A 22,762-nucleotide genomic window follows, 5' to 3' on the forward strand; every position below is an offset into this window, starting at 1 on the left:
AGCATCAAGCCAATGCACGCTCACACGCGTGTGCCATCGCCATGGTAAAATTACACAAACTAAGGTATGAATTGTTGCCACACGTGCCTCTTCCCTAAACTGAAAATTTTTCTTTGTGGATGAAGATTCACTTAAATGAAGAATTGGTAGCCTGAATTGATAACTATTTTGTAGGCCTGGAGGAAAATCATTGTCGAGATGGGATCAAGGTATTGGAACACTGTTGGACCAAGTGAATTAATCTACAAGCAGGGTACATTGAAAAACAAAAAAGTTTCAGTGACATAAGTACTTTTTTTCTATTCTGTTTCAAGAACTTTTCAAACCACCCTCGTAAGCATCCCTGACACCTGAAATAATTAAAAACAAATAAGTCGCCAGTTGCAGATGGAATCTCAATTTGGTTTTACAAAGAGTGCTATATGGCACTGGACCCTTACTTAGCTTGTATTTATTGTGAATCTCTCACCCAGCAGAAAGACCTAAGCAACTGGGGAAAAAAATACAGAGGCGTCTCCTGTAAATACGAAGGGCGAAAGAACAGACCTACGAAATTACAGACCAATCCGTAACATCAGTTTGCTGCAGAATTCTTGTACATATTCTGGGTTTGAATCTAATCAGTTTCATGGTGACCAATAAGTTTATGTCCACAAATTAGTACAAAGCATCACTCATGGGCAACTCAGCATGCTCTTTTGTCATACGACGTCTGTTCAAAAAATTCCAGAACTTTGTCCACAAAATTTTCTATGCTTATCTTTTAGTTACTATGGATTGTCTCCTTCGAAATACTCTCCTCCACAATTGATACACTGCTCCCAATATCATTTCCACTTCCAGGAGCAGTCTTGACACACCTCTTGCTGGGTCGCATAAAGTGCCGTCTGCGAATTTTCTTTTATCTCATCTACCATTGCAAAACTTCATCCTTTTCAACTTTGGAAATAAAAAGAAGTCTGCAGGGGTCATACTATTCTCACATGGAACATCTCATTCTCTTTTGTGAGATCCAAAAAGTTTTTTTGGTTTTGACTCATGAGCCGTGGAATGAACTTGGCGGCAACACAATGCATTCCAAGATGCTGTGTCATTTCATAACATGATCCAATTGAAATGTTACATTCTTCTACAATCTCTCGGACAGTGAATCTTCGACTGGCACACACAATTTCGTTGACGTTCCTGACACAAGCGTCATCAGGGGACATCTAAGAGCGTCCTGAACAAGGATCATTTTTGACTTTTGTAAAGCCATTTTTAAAACGTGTGAATAATACGTAACACCGAGTATGGCTTAAGCACTCATTGCTATAGGCTCCCTGCATCATTTGGTGTGTCTCTGTAAAGGTTTTCTTGAGTTTCACGGAAAATTTAATGCAGATGCATTGCTCCTCTAACTTTGCCATCAAAAATTCACAAACCCAGATTCCATATTTCTTGATTTCCGAGAAGCATTTGACATAGTGCCTCACTGCAGACTTTTAACAAAGGTACAAGCACATGGAATAGGTTCCCAGACATGTGAGTGGCTCAAAGACTTCTGAAGTAATAGAACCCACTACATTATCCCGACGGTGAGTGTCCATCAGTGACTAGGGTATCATTAGGATCGTTCCAGGGATGTGTGCTAGGAGCGCTATTACTCATATTTTCTATGTGCATAACTGATCTGATGGACAAAGTGGACAGTAATCTATGGTTGTTTGCTGATGATGATGTGGTGTATGGAAGGTGTCATTGTTGAGTGATTTAGGAGGATAAAAGATGACTTGGACAAAGTTCCCAGTTGGTGCAATAAATGACAGCTAACCCTAAATGTAGAAAAATATAAGTTACTGCAAATGAGTTGGAAAAACAAATCCATAATGCCAGAATCCTGCATTAGTAGTGTCATGAATGAAGAAGTCATATTGTTTCAATATCTGGACATAACTTTGCAATGTGATATGAAATGGAACAAACTTGTGAGGGTCATGGTAGGGAAGGTGAATAATCATCTTTCGTTTGTTGGGTGGATTTTACTAGTGTGGCTCAGCTGTGATGGACATCACATATAGGGTGCTAGTGTGATCTCTTCTTGAGTACAGTTTGAGTGTCTGGGATGCGCAAGGGGTCAAATTAAAGCAGACATTGAGGTATTTCAGAGGCAGGATACTAGATTTGTTAACAGTAGGTTGAAACAACAACATACAAGTATTATGGAGATGTTTCTGGAACTCAAATGGGAATCCCTGGAGGGATTTTGAGGAACACTGTGCTGACTGCAGAACAATTCTGCTTGCACCAACATACATTACGCATAGGGACCACGAAGATAAGAGACGACAAATTAGGACTCATAGAGAGGCATATAGACATTCACTTTTTCCCCACTCGATTGGCAGATGGAACGGGAAAGGAACTGACTACAGTCGAATTAAAATTACTTGATAGATGGCACTTCAAACGCCAATAAGAGTTGTCAGCGTCACACTTGAACTGTCTGGTGTTGCCAAAATCCACCAAAATTGGCCAGTCACTTCCAATTCCTGGTACAGCATTCTTTCTTGATGTATTTGTATCCCGAATTATGAGCCCGACACTTTTATTATGTATTTCATGACACATGATAACTACACCAAAAACAACACACATTAACAATGCTAATGAAAGACACATATTTCATTCATAGCACTAACCAAACACTACTGAATAAATCAGCACAAGGTGTAATTCAGTATCATACTTATAGTTATCATATTCACAGAGATCATCTTACATTAGATAAGCTTTTCACTACACTGCGTGAAACTGAAATTTTTAAGGTTGCAATTCATAGTTGGAACTGGGTCACTACATTCACATATATAAATACTTCATGCAGTGCTGTGGCATAGCACAATGGTTGGCAGATTAATCTAATGTGTAGCATGTCGTAGGTTTGAATCTCATCAATGTAGCAAAATTTTTAATTCTAAATCTAACCAAATGAGTGTGATTATTATTTTCATTCAATTAATTGGTTTAAATGTATTTTTTTATTTTTAATACTTCGCTGCATCATTTTTCATCATTGTTTTGCCTGTTCTATTTGGTCTTATTTTTCATCTTGTCATTATTTCTTCATTTGGAATCTGTCTCAGTCATCTATAATCCACGACTAAGGGCCCACACGGACTGTTCACTGGTTTCAAACATGGCAGCATGTGCAGCTAGTTTAAGGATAGTTACAGGTAACAAATGACACGGAGAAATTTCAATTTGCTTTCAGCCCTGAAATTGAGTTTTTGTTGTCTTGAGTTTACCCTTAAGGGTTAGCTTTAATCGCCATGAACAAAGCGATAATGATATTAGTACTGCTGCAGACTGTTGACCACAATTTTCTCAGCTGGGTTAGGACACAAGTTTACAGTCAGGGATACAAAACGCGTTGTCTGCCCCAGTTCAGTCACTGGTCACTTTAAATCAATAGTCAACAGAGTATCCAACATTTCTGACATACCTTGCACCAGCCACTAGAAAAATTGCTCTGTGTTAAACATTTAACATAATTTGTGAAGTGAGCCGCTTGTTTGTTGTCACCTGTAACCAAACGGTAGCTGGTAGCCAATGTGGCAACATTGTTGCAGCAAGTGATTGATGTCAACTATCAAGTAATTTTATTCAGACTATTGTAGTGAGACAGGGTACCTTCAGCCATGCACCATATGCTGGCTAGTGGAGTATGTATGTAGATGTGGAATCAGTCTTTCCTTCTCATCCCATCTGGAAAGTCTCCCCTGATCTGCAGTTCTGGGTAACTTTCTCAAAATCTAACCTTTTTCCTAGACCTATCCTTCACCCCTCTTCCTTCCACTTCAACCCTTCTGCCTGAAGAATGAGCTATTGGCTCTGAAAGCTCGCCTAATTATAATCTTCTTTTATGTGTGTGTTCTGCCGCCACTTAGCGAGTAGATTGTTTATCTATCCAATTCAATTATCATGTAATCAAAAGCTGCATTTAACACGCCAAGTCTCTTTTACCAATCATTTTTAATATGTCCTACAGAATGTGCTGTCTATCCTGTCCTTTTTTGAGATTACTGTTTTGCTGTACTTTTCTACAGGCATCATCTTGCTTATTAGGAGTCAGTTCATTCATGTTGTTGTTGTTGTGGTCTTCAGTCCTGAGACTGGTTTGATGCAGCTCTCCATGCTACTCTATCCTGTGCGAGCTTCTTCATCTCCCAGTACCTCCTGCAACCTACATCCTTCTGAATCTGCTTAGTGTATTCATCTCTTGGTCTCCCTCTACGATTTTTACCCTCCACGCTGCCTTCCAATGCTAAATTTGTGATGCCTTGATGCCTCAAAACATGTCCTACCAACCGATCTCTTCCTCTAGTCTAGTTGTAGAGCTGCATGTCCTCGGGAAAAATTATGGCTGTAGTTTCCCCTTGCTTTCAGCCATTCGCAGTACCAGCACAGCAAGGCCGTTTTGGTTAATGTTACAAAGCCAGATCAGTCAATCATCCAGACTGTTGCCCCTGCAACTACTGAAAAGGCTGCTGCCCCTCTTCAGGAACCACATGTTTGTCTGGCCTCTCAACGGATACCCCTCCATTGTGGTTGCACCTACGGTACGGCCATCTGTATCGCTGAGGCACGCAAGCCTCCCCACCAACGGTAAGGTCCATGGTTCATGAGGGGAGTTCCTTCATAGTCAACAGTTAAGGAATGGGTGGCTGAATTCATATGTGGCATATGTCTGTAAGATGACTCATGAACAATTTCCTAGAATTACAATCAAATATGAAAATGCTGAGAAAGAACACAGTGTGATATTGCAAGATCAGTAATTAAAAAGATGTGCAAAACAGTTGATGCCGTGGCTGTACCAGAAAGTGAGTGGCATATCTGTTGAAGCCTCACTACAACCTAATGTGAAAAACAATTTGGGACAATCTGACACACAACTGATTCTATGCACCAATCTGTTCCCGTGGATGAGAGATGACCGAAATGAAACAGCAGTTGCACAAAAATAGCCAAGGTGACTTCATCGGAGAGAAAGAGTGGTCATTGTTTTCTAGGATGCAAAAGGGATTTGTATTTTAGATTAGCTTGCAAGACTGAAACAATACCTCACAAATACTATGCAAGTATTCTGACTCAACTGGATGAAAAAATATGGAGCCAAGACCCAGGGGGAAAAAAAAAAGTTTATCGTCAGTGAAATGCATATGGTCACAAAGGCACTTTCACAATAGGAAAACTGGGAGTTTCAAGTGTGAAGTCTTCAAATATCTATTCCATTCTCCAATTTTTTCACATTCTGACTTTAGCTTCTTCTTCTTTTCTTTTTGTATGAATGATTCACTTAAGACTATATGCGTCACAGCTCAAAATCATTTTGTGAGTCAACAACTGGATATGTTTTCACTGCTCTGTCTCTTGTAACTCCGTTGGACATGGAGGTAGCAAATGAGGATATAGGATGTCCATGACATACTGCTGTGCTGTCAGAGTGACCTGAAGTCATATCCGATGCTGCCCCACACGCCCTCTCCCTATGTCGTTGTCATACTGACTGACAACTGCAATCGCGGGTCTTGCAGAATGTGACTCACTGCTGATCACATGACAGGTGCAGGTGTGAAAGGGTTACAATGTGCTCGGTGTACATTACAGCGATTCTCCCATGGGCTCGTCAGACACGGTCAACTGGAAGCTTGCTGACAAGCACGCCGCCCTTACGTTCCCAAGCAGTCCAACATGGGGCCACTACCACATCTGAATGTCTCACAAATCTGCATATTGCATAATTCAATCAGCCTGGCAAATGGAGACACACAATTAGGCCCCTTCAAATTTTGTTACGTGCTGATAATGCTGACTCACAGAAGTACAGGGCATCTGTGTCCTTCACAGGGATCACTCAACATCTTACACTCTTCACATCTCTTATAGCTCCTACCATTCATGGTAACAATCCGAGACACAAACAAAGCTAATGCAATCTGGTGGCCTTTGTATCCATTTCAGAGAGTTGCGACTCTCATAATTTACCACTGGTATGCACACTCGTGAAACTACGTTGCTTCAGGGAGCTTCCCTTTTTTTTCTTCAAGCAGTTTAGTTCTTTGAATCCATTTTTCTTGTAGCTCAGAATAATTATTTTATTGTGTAGCAAACTTACAGACTAGCATTCTGCTCTGAGCTGTCGGAGTTGGCGGTCATGTGTGTGTGAGGTGTGCTTGCTTGTGTGAATGAATGGTGTGTATTTCTATTTCTTTTTCTGATGAAGGTTGTGGCCAAAAGCTTATGTGTAAGTGTCTTAACTGTGCCTGTCTGCATTTTAACGTGCCATCTTTATGGTAATTAGCACTCTATCTTTTCCTACACTGCTGATATTCCAACCTGGAGTTTCCATTGTTTGAACTTATGGTCTACTGTTTTATTTTGCAGTGCACTTCTACAAGTGTAATACACAAATGTTGCCTTAGGAAAGAGTCACAATAACATCCATGTCTACCGTTTGCTATTTTTTACGAAATAGCATGTCACACTCGAAATTTAACTTAGCCAATGAAATAAGTTTGAAGATTTATTGTGTGTAAAAGACACTATGGCCCACTGTGTGGGAAATGTGGGAAGTTCTGTGCAGAGACGGAGTTATCCACAGACGTGGTAAGTCTGGGGAGCTATACGGGTGTTAAAACATCGCCACCTGCTGGGATGAGGGGCCACTTACTCTGTGGTGACACTGTGCCAGCAACGAGCTCCACCAATTGATTAGCACCACACATGACAATGACCAACCAGCTGCTTCTCTGTGCAGAGATATAAAATTTATCGATTTTGGACGTCAGGTGACAATCTGTCACATGGAGAACAATGTTTACTCTGGCAATTTTAACACTAATCTAGTGTTCTGCAACATATTAATGTGAAATGTTGTCTATGATGTTGAAGCGTGTAAGTTAAACTGATATCTGAGAATTTGTTGTTTTTGTGGCACTATCTGGAAAATGACCTCTCTTGCAGCTCCAAGCATAAATGTCAAGTGAAGAAGAATAATTAGCACAGCACACTGGAACCGAGTAGGGATCCGGTTTACTGCTCGGCCACTAAATTAGCATATTGTGAGTACACCAGAATAGACGCTGTACACACTTGCATATACTACATACACAAGTACAAGCATCGATCAAGCTACTGTGAAACTGCACTCTGTGTGACTCATCACTACATCAGAATACTGTAAATGTAGTGATTCCAATTTCTTAAGGTCTCTTCCTGTTTGTTTTCATCAGTTGGATCTTATTTTTCAAGTATGTGGGAATCCAATGAGCTGCCTGTTTGGACACATTCTTTCTGTATGTCCCACAAGTTGGATTCTTTGGAGACACATTGTAACTAGAGTTTTTAGGAATTTGCCTGGAGATTTCACGCTGGGTTCTGTGTGATGTGTTCCATCTTTTATTCTTGGGCCTAAGATTTTTACTACAATTTTACATTCTTCTAATTCAGTTTGCTGTTTTCATGTCTTGTGTTGGACAAAGAGTCTCTCTCATGCATAAAGAAATTCTAATTTGATCACTGTTGTACAATGTTAGATTTTAAAGTTCCAGGAAAAATACTTTTAGTTAACTGAGAGACAGTTTGTATTTTCTGAAGTCTGGATTCTATGGCCTTCTTTTCATTATGATGTTCAGTGGTCTTTTTCACCTAATTATTTAAACTCTTTAACACCAAATACTATGTTGTTGCCTATATAAGTTCAACTAGTGCCATTTTGGTATCAGCCAAGAATTTTTTCTCCAGGTGAAATTAGTAGTCCAATTTTCCTAGCTTGCTCCCTTAATATTTCAAATTGCTTTAGGACATCAGTAATGTTTTTGTCAATTAGTATTATGTCATCGGTATAGGTTACACAATATAATTCTATCTTTAAGTTTACGTTCTAGTCAGTGTAATAGTGCACCTGCTCTTCTCCATTACCTTACAATTTTCTTAGGGGCATAGTTGAATAGCAATGTGATATGCCATCCCATTTTCATATTCTTATGTCTGTCTTAAATTACACTGCTTGAAAAAAAGTGAGACACTCAGAAGGTGGGGAGAAAACAAATTGAAACATAGCGAATTTAGAGGATATGTGATGTTATTTCAGTGATAACAAAACAGAGTCAAATTTACACAGAACTTATCAGTTTGAGCCCACTTATCAATACAGCAATGCACCCTGTCTGGCCTGGACAGTGCGGGAGGATGTCGTAAAGCTGCTGCATACCCTCCTGAGAAAGGTGATCCACAACTGTTGTAACTGGACATTGCAATCATGGATACAGGCAGTGGGACGGAGTTGACGTCCATGTTGGTCCCATAATGTTCTATCGGGGACAGATATGGGGATTTTGCTGGCCACCGGAGTATATCAACATCACACAGACAATTTAAAGAGACACATACTACATGTGGACAAGCACTGGCCTGTTGAAAAATAGCACCACAATACTATTACACACTGCTGTACCATCAGAGTTCCCTCGGCCATTACAAGCCGTGACTTGAAGTCATACCCAATGGCTCCCCACACCATGGGGCTCCTTTGTGACCCCCCCCCCCCCAAAAATGTGGAAGAATGGGACCTCTCCCAGTCTCCCCGGGTCACTGTCAAACTTCTCCACGATAGTCATTTGGAGCAGTGCAGGACTGGGACTCATTAGTGAACATAATGTGACACCATTCATTAGCAGTCCATACTTCTCGATCATGGCACCACTTCGCATGCAGTCATTTGCTTGAGTGTTAATGGCAGCCTATGCGCAGGATGGCAATGCCATAGTCTGGCTGCTCCTAGCTGTATGACACAGCATGTTGCAAGGAGTCTATTACAGTGAACTCCTGTTTATCCGAAATGATCAGGACGGTGGCCGGTTCCGATAACGAAAATTTCAGATAAATCAAAGTCCCCCTGTTTTCACATGTGAACACTCCAAATTGTGTCAATATTGCGAAATACGATCGTAAAACGTGCGTAGGGTATGTAAAATGTTTCTGATACAGTTGCAAACAACCCTGTACTTTTTTACTGAAAAAATTGTGTTGACATGTTAAAAAGGCACCAAACTATGATTGAAAACTCAAAGTTTTTAAATGCTGTATAACAAAGCTCGTTTATTTTGCATTCTTACAGAAAAAAATCTCCCTTATTTGGCAGCAGGAAAAAACAGGAGTTTTAATTTTATTACCTGCTCTTTTGAATAAAAAATAAACTACTGAACAAAATTGTGAAACAAATCTAGAGATTACTCAAAGGAACGAAAAGTCTGTCTAGAGGAACTTTCAAGAAAATTAAAAAAAAAAAAAACCTTTTAAGTTATGGACATAGAAGTTCTAGGATGCTTCATTAGAGTTTATTTTTTGGTAACGAAGTCACGAATGTCTTTTTTTTTTTTTTGTTTTTTTGCTTGAGAAACTATTGCTGCAACAATACATCTCCACCATTGAAATCAAACTATTTCAGGATAAATCGTCTCCTCCTGTTGGCTGATGTACTCCAGGGCAGTTTGGATCACTTCGTAACAGAATGTGTGAGGAATATTTTTCTCTGATTCATCATCAGAAACATAGTGTTCTAACGCTTTATGATCGGTCACAATTTGGACGATTTCATCCTCAGTCACATGAAAAAATGCCATTTTCCATCCACTCTTCAATGTCTTCGAAGTGTGTGTCTTTACAACCAGCTTCTCCAGTAAATTCACCAAAATTATGTCAGCTTGAGTTTCGGTATTGCCTCCTCCTTCCCACCACTTAGGTTGCCTTACGATCTAAGAGTTTTTTCCAAGACCTAACAAGAGGAACTGGAGGAATTAGATTCCAAGCTTCAGCAATCAATGAATAACACTTAAAACATCAATTTTTTTAAGAGCTTCCACAAAATCATCTGCAGCATCAATCACACCTATTCAGTATTCCAGCATCTTGCGTCTGTAATGTTTTTCTATCGCCTCAAGAATACCTTGGTCCATCGGTTGACATAGAGATGTGACATTTTGTGGGAGAAATACAACTTTGATATCCCCATCTTGCAGATCACCTGGGTGATAAGGAGCACTGTCCACAAGAAGTAGCGCTTTTCAAGGAAGTCCATTTCCTTCCATGTAATTTACTACAGCTGGAACAAACTCTGCCTGGAACCACTCTCTGAAGATGGCACTGTTCATACATGCCTTAAGACTGATTCGTGTACCTCAGTGGCAAAGCTGGTTGGTTGGTGTCTAAATGCTCTTGGTGTTTTGGATTTGCTAATTAAAGTAAGACACAGTTTATGATTGCCAGTGGCATTACTGCAAGCAAGGACAGTAAATCTTTCTTGGATTTTTTTGTATCCTGAAGCCATTTCTTCTTCTTTAGAGGCAAGGGTTTTCATTGGCAGCATTTTGTAATTCAACCCAGTTTCATCACATTTGTAAAGTTGATTGCCAGTATAACCTCCTTTGTCAATGATTGTGTGCAGTTTCTTCTTAAAATCAGTGTAGCAGCTTCATCCCCAGATAATGATTTGGAACTGATGGCAATTTCATGAATGCCACGCTGCTTCTTGAAACGATCCTGCTGGCCATTACTTCCGAGCAATTCTTGCTTCTTTCCTTCAATCAGCTCATCAGCTCATTTTGACAAAGTAGAGGACCTGAAACTGACACACCTTTGGCTCTTATTTATTCGTGCCACAAAAATAATGCCTCTTCTAACTGAGGATGTGAACCTTTTCTCATTGTTTTTCAAGATTTCACTGCGCTGCCCAATGCTTGGATGGAACAAAATTTTTAAATTCCTGATCAATTTGTCTTCCGATCAGTAATTGTACTCCTACTCTGCAGCAACTTTTGTGGGTGGCTCACCAGCATCAATTCTCTGCAAAGTGTGAAGCTCTTTTTCCAACAAGATCACATTCATTTTATGTTTCGTGCCTGTAGTCACGTTCAGTGTTCTTTCTACAGACACTCGACTGAGTCCTTTATGGTTTTTGGCCCCTTTTATCTCTGGACACTTTAAGGCACATAGTGGGAGCATGAAACCTCAAATCAGAAACACACAGATGCACAACTTGACAACACTCGAGATGCACTAGACAAACTTTTGACTTTTGAAACCAGGCTGTGGCAGCCATCAAATGAAAGCATTCGATACATCTATGCCATTTCCTCTGTTCTACCCAAGCCCACGTGGCAACACAACAGGGTGTTGTACGTTCACTGTTAAACACTCAGCTTTGATGTACCGACAACAAGTGGAAAGTGTTAGGCGGCGCACTCTAATTGTCGGTTTCGACAGGGCTACGTTGCGCTGCATAGAACAATACTGTATGTACTGTACTTCCAAGGAGTTCCAATAGATGGCTGTGGCATACGAATAAGAAACACACTAGAGCTTCAACCAACACATGCACGAATTGATGATACTTGGACTTTTGACACGCACCAGTGCACTGATTAGCAGTAGATTGCCAAAAAACACTAGCAAATGCTTGGCTCCAGGTGCATGCAAATTGAAACTTGTCAAGCGTCAATCTAGCTAGCCAAAAGTGTAGCTGCACGAGAGTTTATTGTACTTGTTCTCAGATGGCAGTCACAGACATGAACAGATTACAATGTACTCAGTACACTACACAGTGATGCTCCCTTGTAGCGGTCTGATGTAGTCAACTGGAAGATTGATGATGAGTATGCCCTTACTTTCCAACATCAGGCCACTGTCAGATCCAAATACTCCAAAAATACAGATGTTGCAAGGTTTAACCAGGCGACCAAATGGACATCCACAATGAGGTTTCTTTCAAACTCTCATCAGATAATGCTGTCTCACACCAATATGCAGCACCTTCATATCCTCCAGAGTGATGATTCAACATCTGACGCTATTCACATCCCTTATATACCACACGATGCTTGCTAAACAGCAATAAAAACAAAGAACACTAATGAATAATGAAGGAAAAGACAGACTGTTACTTACCATAAAGAAGATACCTTAGGCTGCAGATGGGCAGAATTAAAAGACACTTACACAAAGCTTTCAGCCACAGCCTTCATCAGTAAGTAGTAATCTGTCTTTTCCAACATTGTTGATATTCCTACTGGAGTTTCCATTGTTTCAAGGACACTGATGCTTTTCTGTGAGTGTTTCCTTTATGATGTTTTCTGCATTTTAGCTATTTTTTAAAAAAGAAAAAAAAAAGAAAGAAAGAAAAAAAAAAGATTTGTTGCTGGAAAACTTCTGAAGTCCAATAAAGGAGTTACAACAGCCATATATGATTATCTGGTGGACCTTGCAGAACCAAATTCTAGGGCTGAAATGTACTGTTGACCAATGGGCATTAATCAGAATGAATACTAAATAAAAAATTAAATCCAATTTTACACAAAAAACTCAGGTTCTATCACTGTTGTTTTTCGTTCTATTTTGCTCTTATGTTTGCTATGACCTGTTAAGCAGAAATTTTCTTTCTATCTATAGAGTTACATTTGCTGTAATGTATCTTACCTGCATGTTGTTTCTTCTTTCTTCTCACTGCTGCCCCAATCATGGCAAGCAAGTCATCCTCACTGCATTTGCTTTGTATTGCATCTCTGAAACAACAGTTAAAACACCCGTTAGACAGTACCAGGCCAACACCACATAGTGAAATGTTGGTACACTAAAAAGGAAGAAAAACTTTGCAGAAATCTTCAACAGTAATCTTGTAGTCTGCAGTAGGCAACAGCAGGATAACAAACCCACTGGACAAAAATGGGAAAGTCATGATAGAAGTTACTTTTATTTTTATAAATAAACAGGTATCTTACACAAATGCTCAAGAGTATACATAGGATCTCGGGCTGAAGAGGTGGAGCAGAAACTGACATTAGTTTTGTTGAAGGGGGAGTAGTGGAACACAGCACAATTTCTTGCAAAATGAAGCCAAATTTATTGATAAACTGTTAATTAATTGCCAAGCTCACTAATGTGACCATTTTACAACAGGTACTTACTGCTTGGAGTATATGTGACTTTTCGGGCTTGCCTGATAGATCTGTTGCAAAAACACTTTGGGTTCCCCACCAGATAACATTATGCAAGTCCCTCCCTCAATATTTCAGTGACACAACGTTTTGGCATCTTCAGGTGATGGTGATTTCCACCATCACTGCTGCAAGATGGAACTGGCAATTTCCACATGACAGCTTTGAAATTTATCATGTGGATGACTATGACCATCATATTTAGAATTCAGAGGATTTCATAGAATACCTGAAGATGCTTAAACTAGAACTTTCAGATCTTTTAGTTAGCTCAAATGTTATATCATTACTTACAAAAGTGCCCTGCAGCCCTCATTAGAGGTTATTAGCAGCAAGTTTGAGAAAGAAATTGTGGTGCTGTTTAAAAATGTGCATACCTCATCCTATTTCTTATGTAACACCAACTACTTTAATCAAGTGGACAGTGTTCCCATGGGAGATCCTCTATTTCCCTTAGTAAATATCCAACATTCCTCCTTCTGGCAGAATGCTGAAGAGACATTTGTGGTGTGGCCCACATAATACAGACACTACCTATGTTCCTGCAGCATTTGCACTCGGTCCATCTAAATATTCAGTTCACTGTGGAAGTACAAAAAGATAGCAGCTTACCATTCCTGGATGTCACGGTTAGAAGAAAAGCTGACAGAACACTGCGGCTTAGTCTCTACTGCAAACTGATACACGCAGAGTTATATTTGCGGTCCAAAAGTTGCCATCACCCTCCACAATGTGGTAGTGTCTTACACTCCCTGGCACATAGAGCACATGTGATCTCAGATACCGACAGTCTGCCTGGTGAACTGTAACACCTAAGAACAGTGTTCCAGCAGAATGTTTATTCTTGTAAACAGATTTGCAATGTGTTCTGAGCAAAGCAAGTTCAGTGTAGGGATGTAAATGAAGTTACTTAGACAAGCACTGCAAATGGCTTTCCTACCATATTTCAGCGGCATGTTTTCAAAAATAGAAAGAATCACTAAGAGAAACAGAATCAAGTGCGTTTTTTGTCTACCAGCAAAACTAAGGAATTGTTTGTGTTCAGTTAAAGACAATCTTGACCTTAGAAAACACAGATCATATATAAGATCTGATGCCATTATGGGAAATCTTATATAGGGCAGACACCTCACATTGTGCAAGAACACTGTGTTCAACAGCGCTGACAAAAATGCCACCCAGTAAATTAGTGGTAGCAGAGCACTGCCTGAATACAGGGCACCACATGTTTCCCAAGAGGACTGAAATTTTATTCTCAGGATCATCACTCTAGGATTGTGTTTTTAAGAATGAGGCATGTATCCATACGGTGGGCAATCTTACCAACAGGAATATGGAATTTTGACTAAGCACTGCCCAGAATCCAGCACTGACTGCCATGAAATTAAAACAGTAGAAACCAGATCCTCCGATGTATGACCTGATGCAGCACCTTGCAGAGAGTTAATTCAGCGTTTAACCACACGAGTGTCCAGAAGTGCAGTCATTGCCCACAACACATAAGCAGAAGGCTACTATGAATGGCATTTCCATCCAACTGGGAGTGCCTTCGTACTCCTGCTTCTAGCCTGACAAATTTCAATTCTGCTGTGCAAATATCACCAGTCACATCTTGCAGCAGTGATGACAGGACCCACCACTACCTGAAGATGACGAACAGTTGTGTTGGTGAAATATTGTGAGGCTTGCACAAAGTTATTCAGTGGAAAATCTGAGAAGATTCGTATACATTATTTTTCTGTGACGCAGGTAATGTGCAGCCAAATGTGATAATTTTCTGCATTTGCCTTTTTGTACATTTCAAAATACCACAAAAAATTGGCGAGAAACACTGAATATATGACATAACCAGATGACATACCCCACAGCATGTGCAGCAGCCGGGGTTGAGTGTAAAGGAATGATTGAGCAGTGCAATACTTTCATTTGAGCAAACAGAGCAAATTTCGAAAACATTTTGTAAATATGATCTGTTGTAAATGTAGATGTTACAAAATTATTGTCCCTGCTGTAATCAAGCAAAAGCAGTTCTGATTTTGTGTTTTTTGCTTCTGTCCTCTTTTTGTTTACAGACATTAGTTAGTAAAGAAAACATAGGTCATTTAATGGCAATGATGCTATTCTGAAGTTTATACTCATCTACTTTTTATGCAATACGGTAGGTTTTGATTTGTACTGTACTTTGCAAGAAATCAAGGAAACTGCAAGATCGGTAAATAAAATAATAAACTTCAATATAAATACATAATTGTTAAACACAATGAAAAAATACTGCCTGCCATATGCAAGACTCAAATCCTGAACGCCATCACTAAAGTCGCACATGTGTGTCCGTAGCCACAATGATATGAATACTTGACTTGGGTTGGGATGATCAAGTGTGACAGACCGAGAGGCTCTACCACTGCAAGCATGACAAGGTACATCATCTGGTGACATTTATCATTCACTTTTGACACATTTCCCAACATTTGTATCGTATCCAACATTTGTGATCCCATGTGTCTTGTATTAAATTACTTGTCTCAGGGTCATCTACAGTGCTTTGGAGGTTTTTAAATGTTAATACGCATCACCCTGTCTGTCTGTGTGTGTGTGTTTGTGTGTGTGTGTGTGTGTGTGTGTGTGTGTGTGTGTGTTTATATATATGAAACAAATACTAACAAAGAGATAGAGGGCCTGGCCAGTACTTACCTCAGCTCAGTACAGCTGATACATACACAAAACAGAACAGAAAATTGACGTATCCTAGCTTTCGGAACTTCGTTCCTTCATCAGGGAGGAGAGAGGGGAAAAAAGGGGAAGAAGGGAAAGTGGATTCAGGTTTTGCATCGGGGTCGGTTACAGGGGTAGGAACCGCTGGGTAGAGAAGGTGGTCTGGGAATATTGTAGGGTTTGACAAGGATGATACGGAGGTTAGGGGGTTGGCAAAAGGCAACTCTGGGTGGTGTGGGGAGAATATTGTCAATGGATGATCTCATTTCAGGGCTTGACTTGAGAAAGTCATATCCCTGGCGGAGTAATTAGTTCATGTATTCGAGGCCAGGATAATATTGGGTGACAAGGGGGATGCTTCTGTGTGGTCTGGGGGTAGTACCATTGTTGTTGGGTGGGGAGGAATGTATTGCTTGGGAGATCTGTTTGTGGACAAGGTCTGCAGGATAGTTGTGGGAGAGGAAAGCACTGATATATAATATAATACAGGGAAACATTCCAAATGGGATAAATATATCTAAAAACAAAGATGATGTAACTTACCAAACGAAAGCATTGGTATGTTGATAGACACACAAACAAACACACACACAAAATTCAAGCTTTCGCAACCCACAGTTGCTTCATCAGCAAAGAGGGAAGGAGAGGGAAAGACGAAAGGATGTGGGTTTTAAGGGAGAGGGTAAGGAGTCATTCCAATCCTGGGAGTGGAAAGACTTACCTTAGGGGGGAAAAAGGACAGGTATACACTCGCACACACACACACACATATATCCATCCGCACATATACAGACACAAGCAGGGTATATGTGTGGATGGATATGTGTGTGTGTGTGTGTGTGTGTATGTGTGTGTGTGTGTGTGTGTGTGTGTGTGTGTGTGTGTGGCATACTGATCTGATCTGAACTATGCAGCCTTAAAATGGAAGTTTTTTGATCACTCCTTATTTTGCTCCCTGCCACATTGGCAATATGTACCGCAAATCATCAGACAGACGACCTTCCTGCATGCTTCATGTTGTGTCTAGACAAGACAGCCTAGACACAATGAGAGGAAGCCGAAAGGCATGCTCTAAGTTAAAAAAGGAGGGCGTGAGGTCTGAAACAGGATACGTAATGAATGCTATAAAGAAAAGTACGTAGCTTCTGGAATACTTAACTTTAATCCATCCTTTTGGTACATCTGGAGATTGTGGTGATACAAGTGAGACTCTTTATATACATGCAATGTTACTAATGGCGCCTTGCTAGGTCGTAGCCATTGACTTAGCTGAAGGCTATTCTAACTATCGGCTCGGCTAATGAGCAATGCTTCGTCCATGTAGTCGCTAGCAAAGTCGTCCGTACAACTGGGGTGAGTGCTAGTCCGTATCTCGAGACCTGCCTTGTGGTGGCGACACGCGGGTCCGACATGTACTAATGGACCCTGGCCAATTTAAAGCTACCACCTAGCAAGTGTGGTGTCTGGCGGTGACACCACATTCCTCCCCTGCAAATCGGCGAATGGTCGTGTTATAAGGCTTCCGCCCGCCGTGGGGAGAACCCCATGTTGACGTATGCGATGAGGTGGGGAGCCTAACAACAGGCGAGGCTGTGCCACCCGCACGCGGCCATTCGGTCCAAGGGGAGCTAAGAAACACCTGAAAACCTAGTCCAGGGTGCACGTCAACATGCGGTGTATGTGCCCGTAAAGAGACAGGAGGGGCCGAAGGGTCGACCTCCATTGCGTCGGGGTACCCGACGCGCGAAGACGCCATGTGGTCCGGAGCGGGCAAGAGTTCCATGGCGGAGGACAGCTGGTCACGGGAAGCGATCGGCGGCGTGTGACCCAGGGAGGCGCTTGGTGGCTGCAGCGAAGCGTCCACTGCGGGCGGCACCAGCTGGACAGGCGGCGGCGGCGGAGGCGGCAGCGGCGCGTCGCCATGGGGCAAAATGGAAGGCATCGTTGGTAACACCTGGGGATGAGGCGAGCCAGTAGATGGGTCCCCAGGGCGCTGACCGGATGGCACCGTCGCTGAAAGCAGACGGGGAGCGGCAGAACCCGTGCGACGACAGAGGCGCAGCTGATTGAGATGCCGACGCACCTCACCAGAGGCCCCCAAAACCAAATACATCACGCGGCCGAGGCAGCGAAGAATGTGCACTGCGAGCCAACGCCGTGAACCTCGATAGTTGCGATAAAATACAACGTCGCCTGGAGCAAAAGCAGAAGTCTGCCGCTGCACAGGAACCTGATGCGGCGGGTGCAGCAAAGACATCAAGTTTCGATGAGGACGACTGTGGAGCAACTCAGCTGGCGAGCGACTATCTCGGGGCTGAGAGCGATACAAAGACAAAAAGAGCAACAACGCGTCCTCCCGAGAATACGACTCTTTCAACTTCAACATCTGTGACTTGAAAGTCCGGACCAATCGTTCAGCGGCACCGTTTGACTGAGGCGAAAACGGCGCGGATGTCAGATGTTGAATACCATTGGCCTGGCAGAATGACTGAAATTCTGCGGACATGAATTGTGGGCCATTGTCGGAAACAATAGTCTGCGGAAGACCTTCAATGCAAAAGATGCAGACAACGCTTGGATGGTGGCAGTTGATGTCGTGGAAGACATCCGGACAACAAAAGGAAAATTACTGAAGGCATCTACCAGAACAAACCACCGAGCATACCAGAATGGACCAGCAAAATCAATGTGCAAGCGTTGCCAAGGGGAAGTGGCTTTTGGCCATGCAAAGACTTTCCGCGGCAGTGCGGATTGTTCTTCGGCACACGCCATGCAAGAAGAACACATATTCGTAATCGCAGCATCGATTCCGAACCAAGTACAGTGCTGACGAGGAAGTTGTTTCGTTTGCACTATACCCCAATGTCCTTGGTGAAGAAGCCGTAAAACAGAGGACTGTAACGAACGTGGGACCACGATTCTGGACTGATCATTATCAGAACGCAACAACAAAACACCGCGTCGAACAAAAAGTCTCTCCTTGTGAGCAAAAAATCAGCAAACCAACGGATCCTCGATCCGAGACTTTGACAAAGGCCATTGCGTAGCAACAAAATGCAAAACGGTAGCAAGGACTGGGTCAGCAGCTGTGGCTGTAGCTACACGACGAAAATCAATCGGAAACGAGTCGACCACGTCATCGGTTTCCGAATCAATGAACATGCAAGCAAGTTCAGAAGAATCAAATGCTCTATCCTCAGCAACAGGCAAACGGGACAACGCATCGGCGTTTCCGTGCTTAGCAGTGGACCGATACAAGATATCGTAGCGGTACTGCGAGAGGAAAATAGACCAGCGAATGAATTTCTGTGCTGTACGCGGAGGTACAGGCTTGTTCGGATGAAAAAGCGACATCAAAGGTTTGTGGTCTGTGATGATGGTAAAGTGACGACCATACAAGAAATTATGGAACTTAGTAACACCAAACACGAGAGCCAAAGCTTCTTTCTCTATCTGTGAATAATTTCTTTGCGCAGACGAGAGCAATTTGGATGCAAAGGCAATAGGGCGATCATGCGACCCATCTTTGTGCGCAAGCACAGCACCGATCCCGAAATCCGATGCATCTACCATCAACAAAAGGGGTTTCTGGGGATTGAATGGCGTAAGGCAAGTATTAGAAAGCAACGCCGATTTCAACTGGCGAAAGGCGCGTTCGCATTCCGTCGTCCAGACGAACGGAACACCCTTACGGCGTAAGCTATGAATCGTAGCTGAAATGGAAGAGGCATTGCGCAGAAAGCGATGATAATAGTTAATTTTACCCAACACACTCTGTAGCTCCTTCAAATTCTGCGGCGAAGGCAAGTCTTGTATGGCACGGAGGTGCTCTGGACTCGGATGTATGCCTTGGGCATTGATGACATGTCCCAGGTATGGTAAGTCACGAGCAAAAAACACACATTTGTCCTTCCGCAAGCGAAGACCATTTTGTCGCAATACCTGAAATAATGTTCGTAGGTGTGCTAAATGGTCGTCTGCTGTCTTTCCGGAGATCACAATATCGTCCAGATAGTTCGCAGCAGTAGGGAATGATGCACAAACAGTTTGTAAATATTGCTGAAACAATGCAGGGGCGGATGCACACCCGAATGGCAGTCTTTTGAATCGGTACAAACCAAGATGCGTGTTAACCACCAAGACGCACTGGGATTCTTCGTCCACTGGTATTTGGAAGTATGCATCTGTGACGTCCAACTTTGAAAAATATTTACCCGGGCACAGTTTGTCAAAAAGATCTTCCAGGCAGGGTAATGGAAAAGTTGCAAACACTAGTTGTGGATTCACAGTGGCCTTGAAGTCCACACAAAGTCTCAGTTTTCCGGAAGGTTTGGGCAAAATTACTAATGGTGAGGCCCAGAGAGAAGCCTGCACACGTTCAATTACACCTTGTGATTCTAAATCGTGTAATGTTCTTGCAACCTCATCACGCAATGCATGAGGAACATTGCACGCTCTGAAAAATTTCGGTTGCCCGTTGACTTTCAGTTCCAAATGTGCTTCATAGTTTTTAGCGCAACCTAAGCCCGGCGCAAAAATGTCTGCAAATTCTTCACACAGACGAGAAACACTGTCTGAAGGCACAGTCTGATTCACTGATAGGACCTGATTTACTATAGACATGCTAAACAACTGAAATAAATCGAAACCAAACAAGTTCACTGCAGTAGAAGAACGAAGAACATAAAATGAGACAAGTTTTGTTTGTCCCTTGTATGTTGCAAGAAGGCTGCACTGTCCTAACACAGGGGATATTCTGACCTGAATAACTATTTAACAGCTGGCCGCGGTGGTCTCGCGGTTAAGGCGCTCAGTCCGGAACCGCGCGACTGCTACTGTCGCAGGTTCGAATCCTGCCACGGGCATGGATGTGTGTGATGTCCTTAGGTTAGTTAGGTTTAAGTAGTTCTAAGTTCTAGGGGACTGATGACCACAGAAGTTAAGTCCCATAGTGCTCAGAGCCATTTGAACCATTTTTTAACTATTTAACATAACATTTGCGGCACGCAACGGAGGTTTGCCCAGTTGTTTGTACGTGTCGTGATTGAGCAACGAAACTGCAGCTCTGGTATCGAGCTGGAACGGTATGACCATTCCATTAAAATCCAAATCTACAAAAAGTTTATTGTCCTGCTGACGACAAGAGCAACTGTCTCGTGCAATTTGAACTGATACAGGTACAGCATCACTTGCTAATTGACGTGATTTCTGGCGACGTCGACGCACACTTTGTGTGGGACGAACACTGTCACTGTTTGAGAAAGTGGCACTGGACGGGGTGGAATTCACTACATGAATGTCCATGGGCGAAGGTCCACGAGGCTGAGTGTCCTTGGTTCGATTCCGGCGCGAAGCAAAAGGCCTGGAATGGTTGTGATTGTCTGATCTGAGCTTTTTCTGGCAAACACTTTGAACATGTCCTTTCTTATTACAGAAAAAGCAAATAGCTTGGCGTGACGGGCAATTTTCACGCGAATGTCTAGTAGCACACCACGGGCATGATTTTACTGCAGTTGTATGCTGTCGCGGCACACCTGGTTTAGAGCGTAACGGCAGCTGCGTGGACGTGCGCGAGGGCAGTTTACCGGGCCGTGCAGCGCGCCTGGCGGGCTGGTTAATGTTACACATGGCTGGCGAAGTTGCAAATGATTCCTGAGCAAAGTCAAGTGTGTCTTGTCTATCTAATATGTCTATCACTTGCTGAAGGGAGGGATTAACTAGTTTCAAAATCTGTTCCCATATACGAACATCAGAAACGTTCTGTGCAATTGCATCACGGACCATTGTATCTGAATAAGGGAGTCCACATTCACACTCAAAAGCACAATCCCTTGTAAGGCCTTGCAATGTTGCAACCCACTCCCTATTAGTTTGACCGGCCGTACGTTTTGTACGAAAGAACGTATACCTTTTTGCAACTACATTAACTGTTTCCTTGAAATAGGCATCTAAAGCAGACAAAAGTTCTTCGTAGGACAGAGTTGCTACGTCGCATTGGGGAAATAATTTCACTATCACACGGTACGTTTGCACCCCTACACATGCCAATAAATGAGGCTGCCGCTCGTTACCTTGAATTCTGTAGGCGGCGAGATGAAATCCAAACTGGCGTGACCACTCCGTCCATACTCTCTCCCCAATAAACAGAATAGTTATAACTCAATTGTTCACAAGTGTATATTATGACTCTTGCCACAGCCACGCAGTCAGTATGCCACAGGCGTGCCATAGAAAGCGATCAGGTTCAATTCCTTGTAGAGCCGGGAAATTCTGCTCGGTGGACAGACTGGAATAGGGTACACTCTGCTTGTAGTTCTAGCTGAGGAGATACTCAAGTGAGAAGTAGTGTCTTCAACTTCTGGAAGTTGATAACAGCCTGGAGAGTTGTATACTGACCCCCTAACTCTCCATAGATTTATAGTAGAGGACATCTCTCGAAGAGCATTGCGTGGTCTTCTGGGCCCAATGCAGAGTTCCTTTATCTATGTATATTGTATATCACCACTTGTACACACTCATCAGCACAGTATCATATTGTCTCTTCACGTGGCAAATTTTTATTCCCTTGTTTCCAGATCAAGACTTTTCCTCTTCCTCTTCTTCGTTTTTTTTTTTTTTTTTTTTTTTTTTTTTTTTTTTTTTTTTACTATCATTACTTGTACCACACATATTCCACACGGTTTATGCTCACTCCTTCAATGATACTTCCCATCCTCCTCTAGTGTGCGAGTTGTCCCTGCTTTCCTGCGTGTTTCTTGGTTTAAACACCCTTGTTTCAAAAGAGAGTGACAGCTTAGATACAGTCTTGTCAACATTTTGTAATTTTATTTAGCAATTATTGTTTGAGCCTTATAGGCAAATGTCACAAGATATTGTCAACCACTGGATTCACTAGATTGGAATGGGGTTCATGGTAACTTATCAATTCATTTTTTAAGTTGCTGTTATCTTTTTCATCCTATCTTGGACTAGCTTTTCCATACTCCCACTCTATTTTACGTAGCCAAACAGTT

At 42.1% G+C, this 22,762-nt stretch overlaps 1 protein-coding gene across 1 annotated transcript in view; it reads right to left on the minus strand.

Moving 5' to 3' along the window:
- Positions 1-22,762, minus strand: part of LOC124616662 (molybdenum cofactor biosynthesis protein 1-like) — a 66,569-nt gene that overhangs the window by 13,017 nt on the left and 30,790 nt on the right. Inside the window, exon 6 of the mRNA XM_047144991.1 lies at positions 12,517-12,602. Coding sequence (XP_047000947.1) covers positions 12,517-12,602 — 86 coding nt within the window. The remainder of the gene's footprint in view (positions 1-12,516; positions 12,603-22,762) is intronic.

This window comes from Schistocerca americana, chromosome 5 (assembly GCF_021461395.2).
Source record: "Schistocerca americana isolate TAMUIC-IGC-003095 chromosome 5, iqSchAmer2.1, whole genome shotgun sequence".
In the NCBI taxonomy this organism is placed as follows: Eukaryota; Metazoa; Arthropoda; class Insecta; order Orthoptera; family Acrididae; genus Schistocerca; species Schistocerca americana.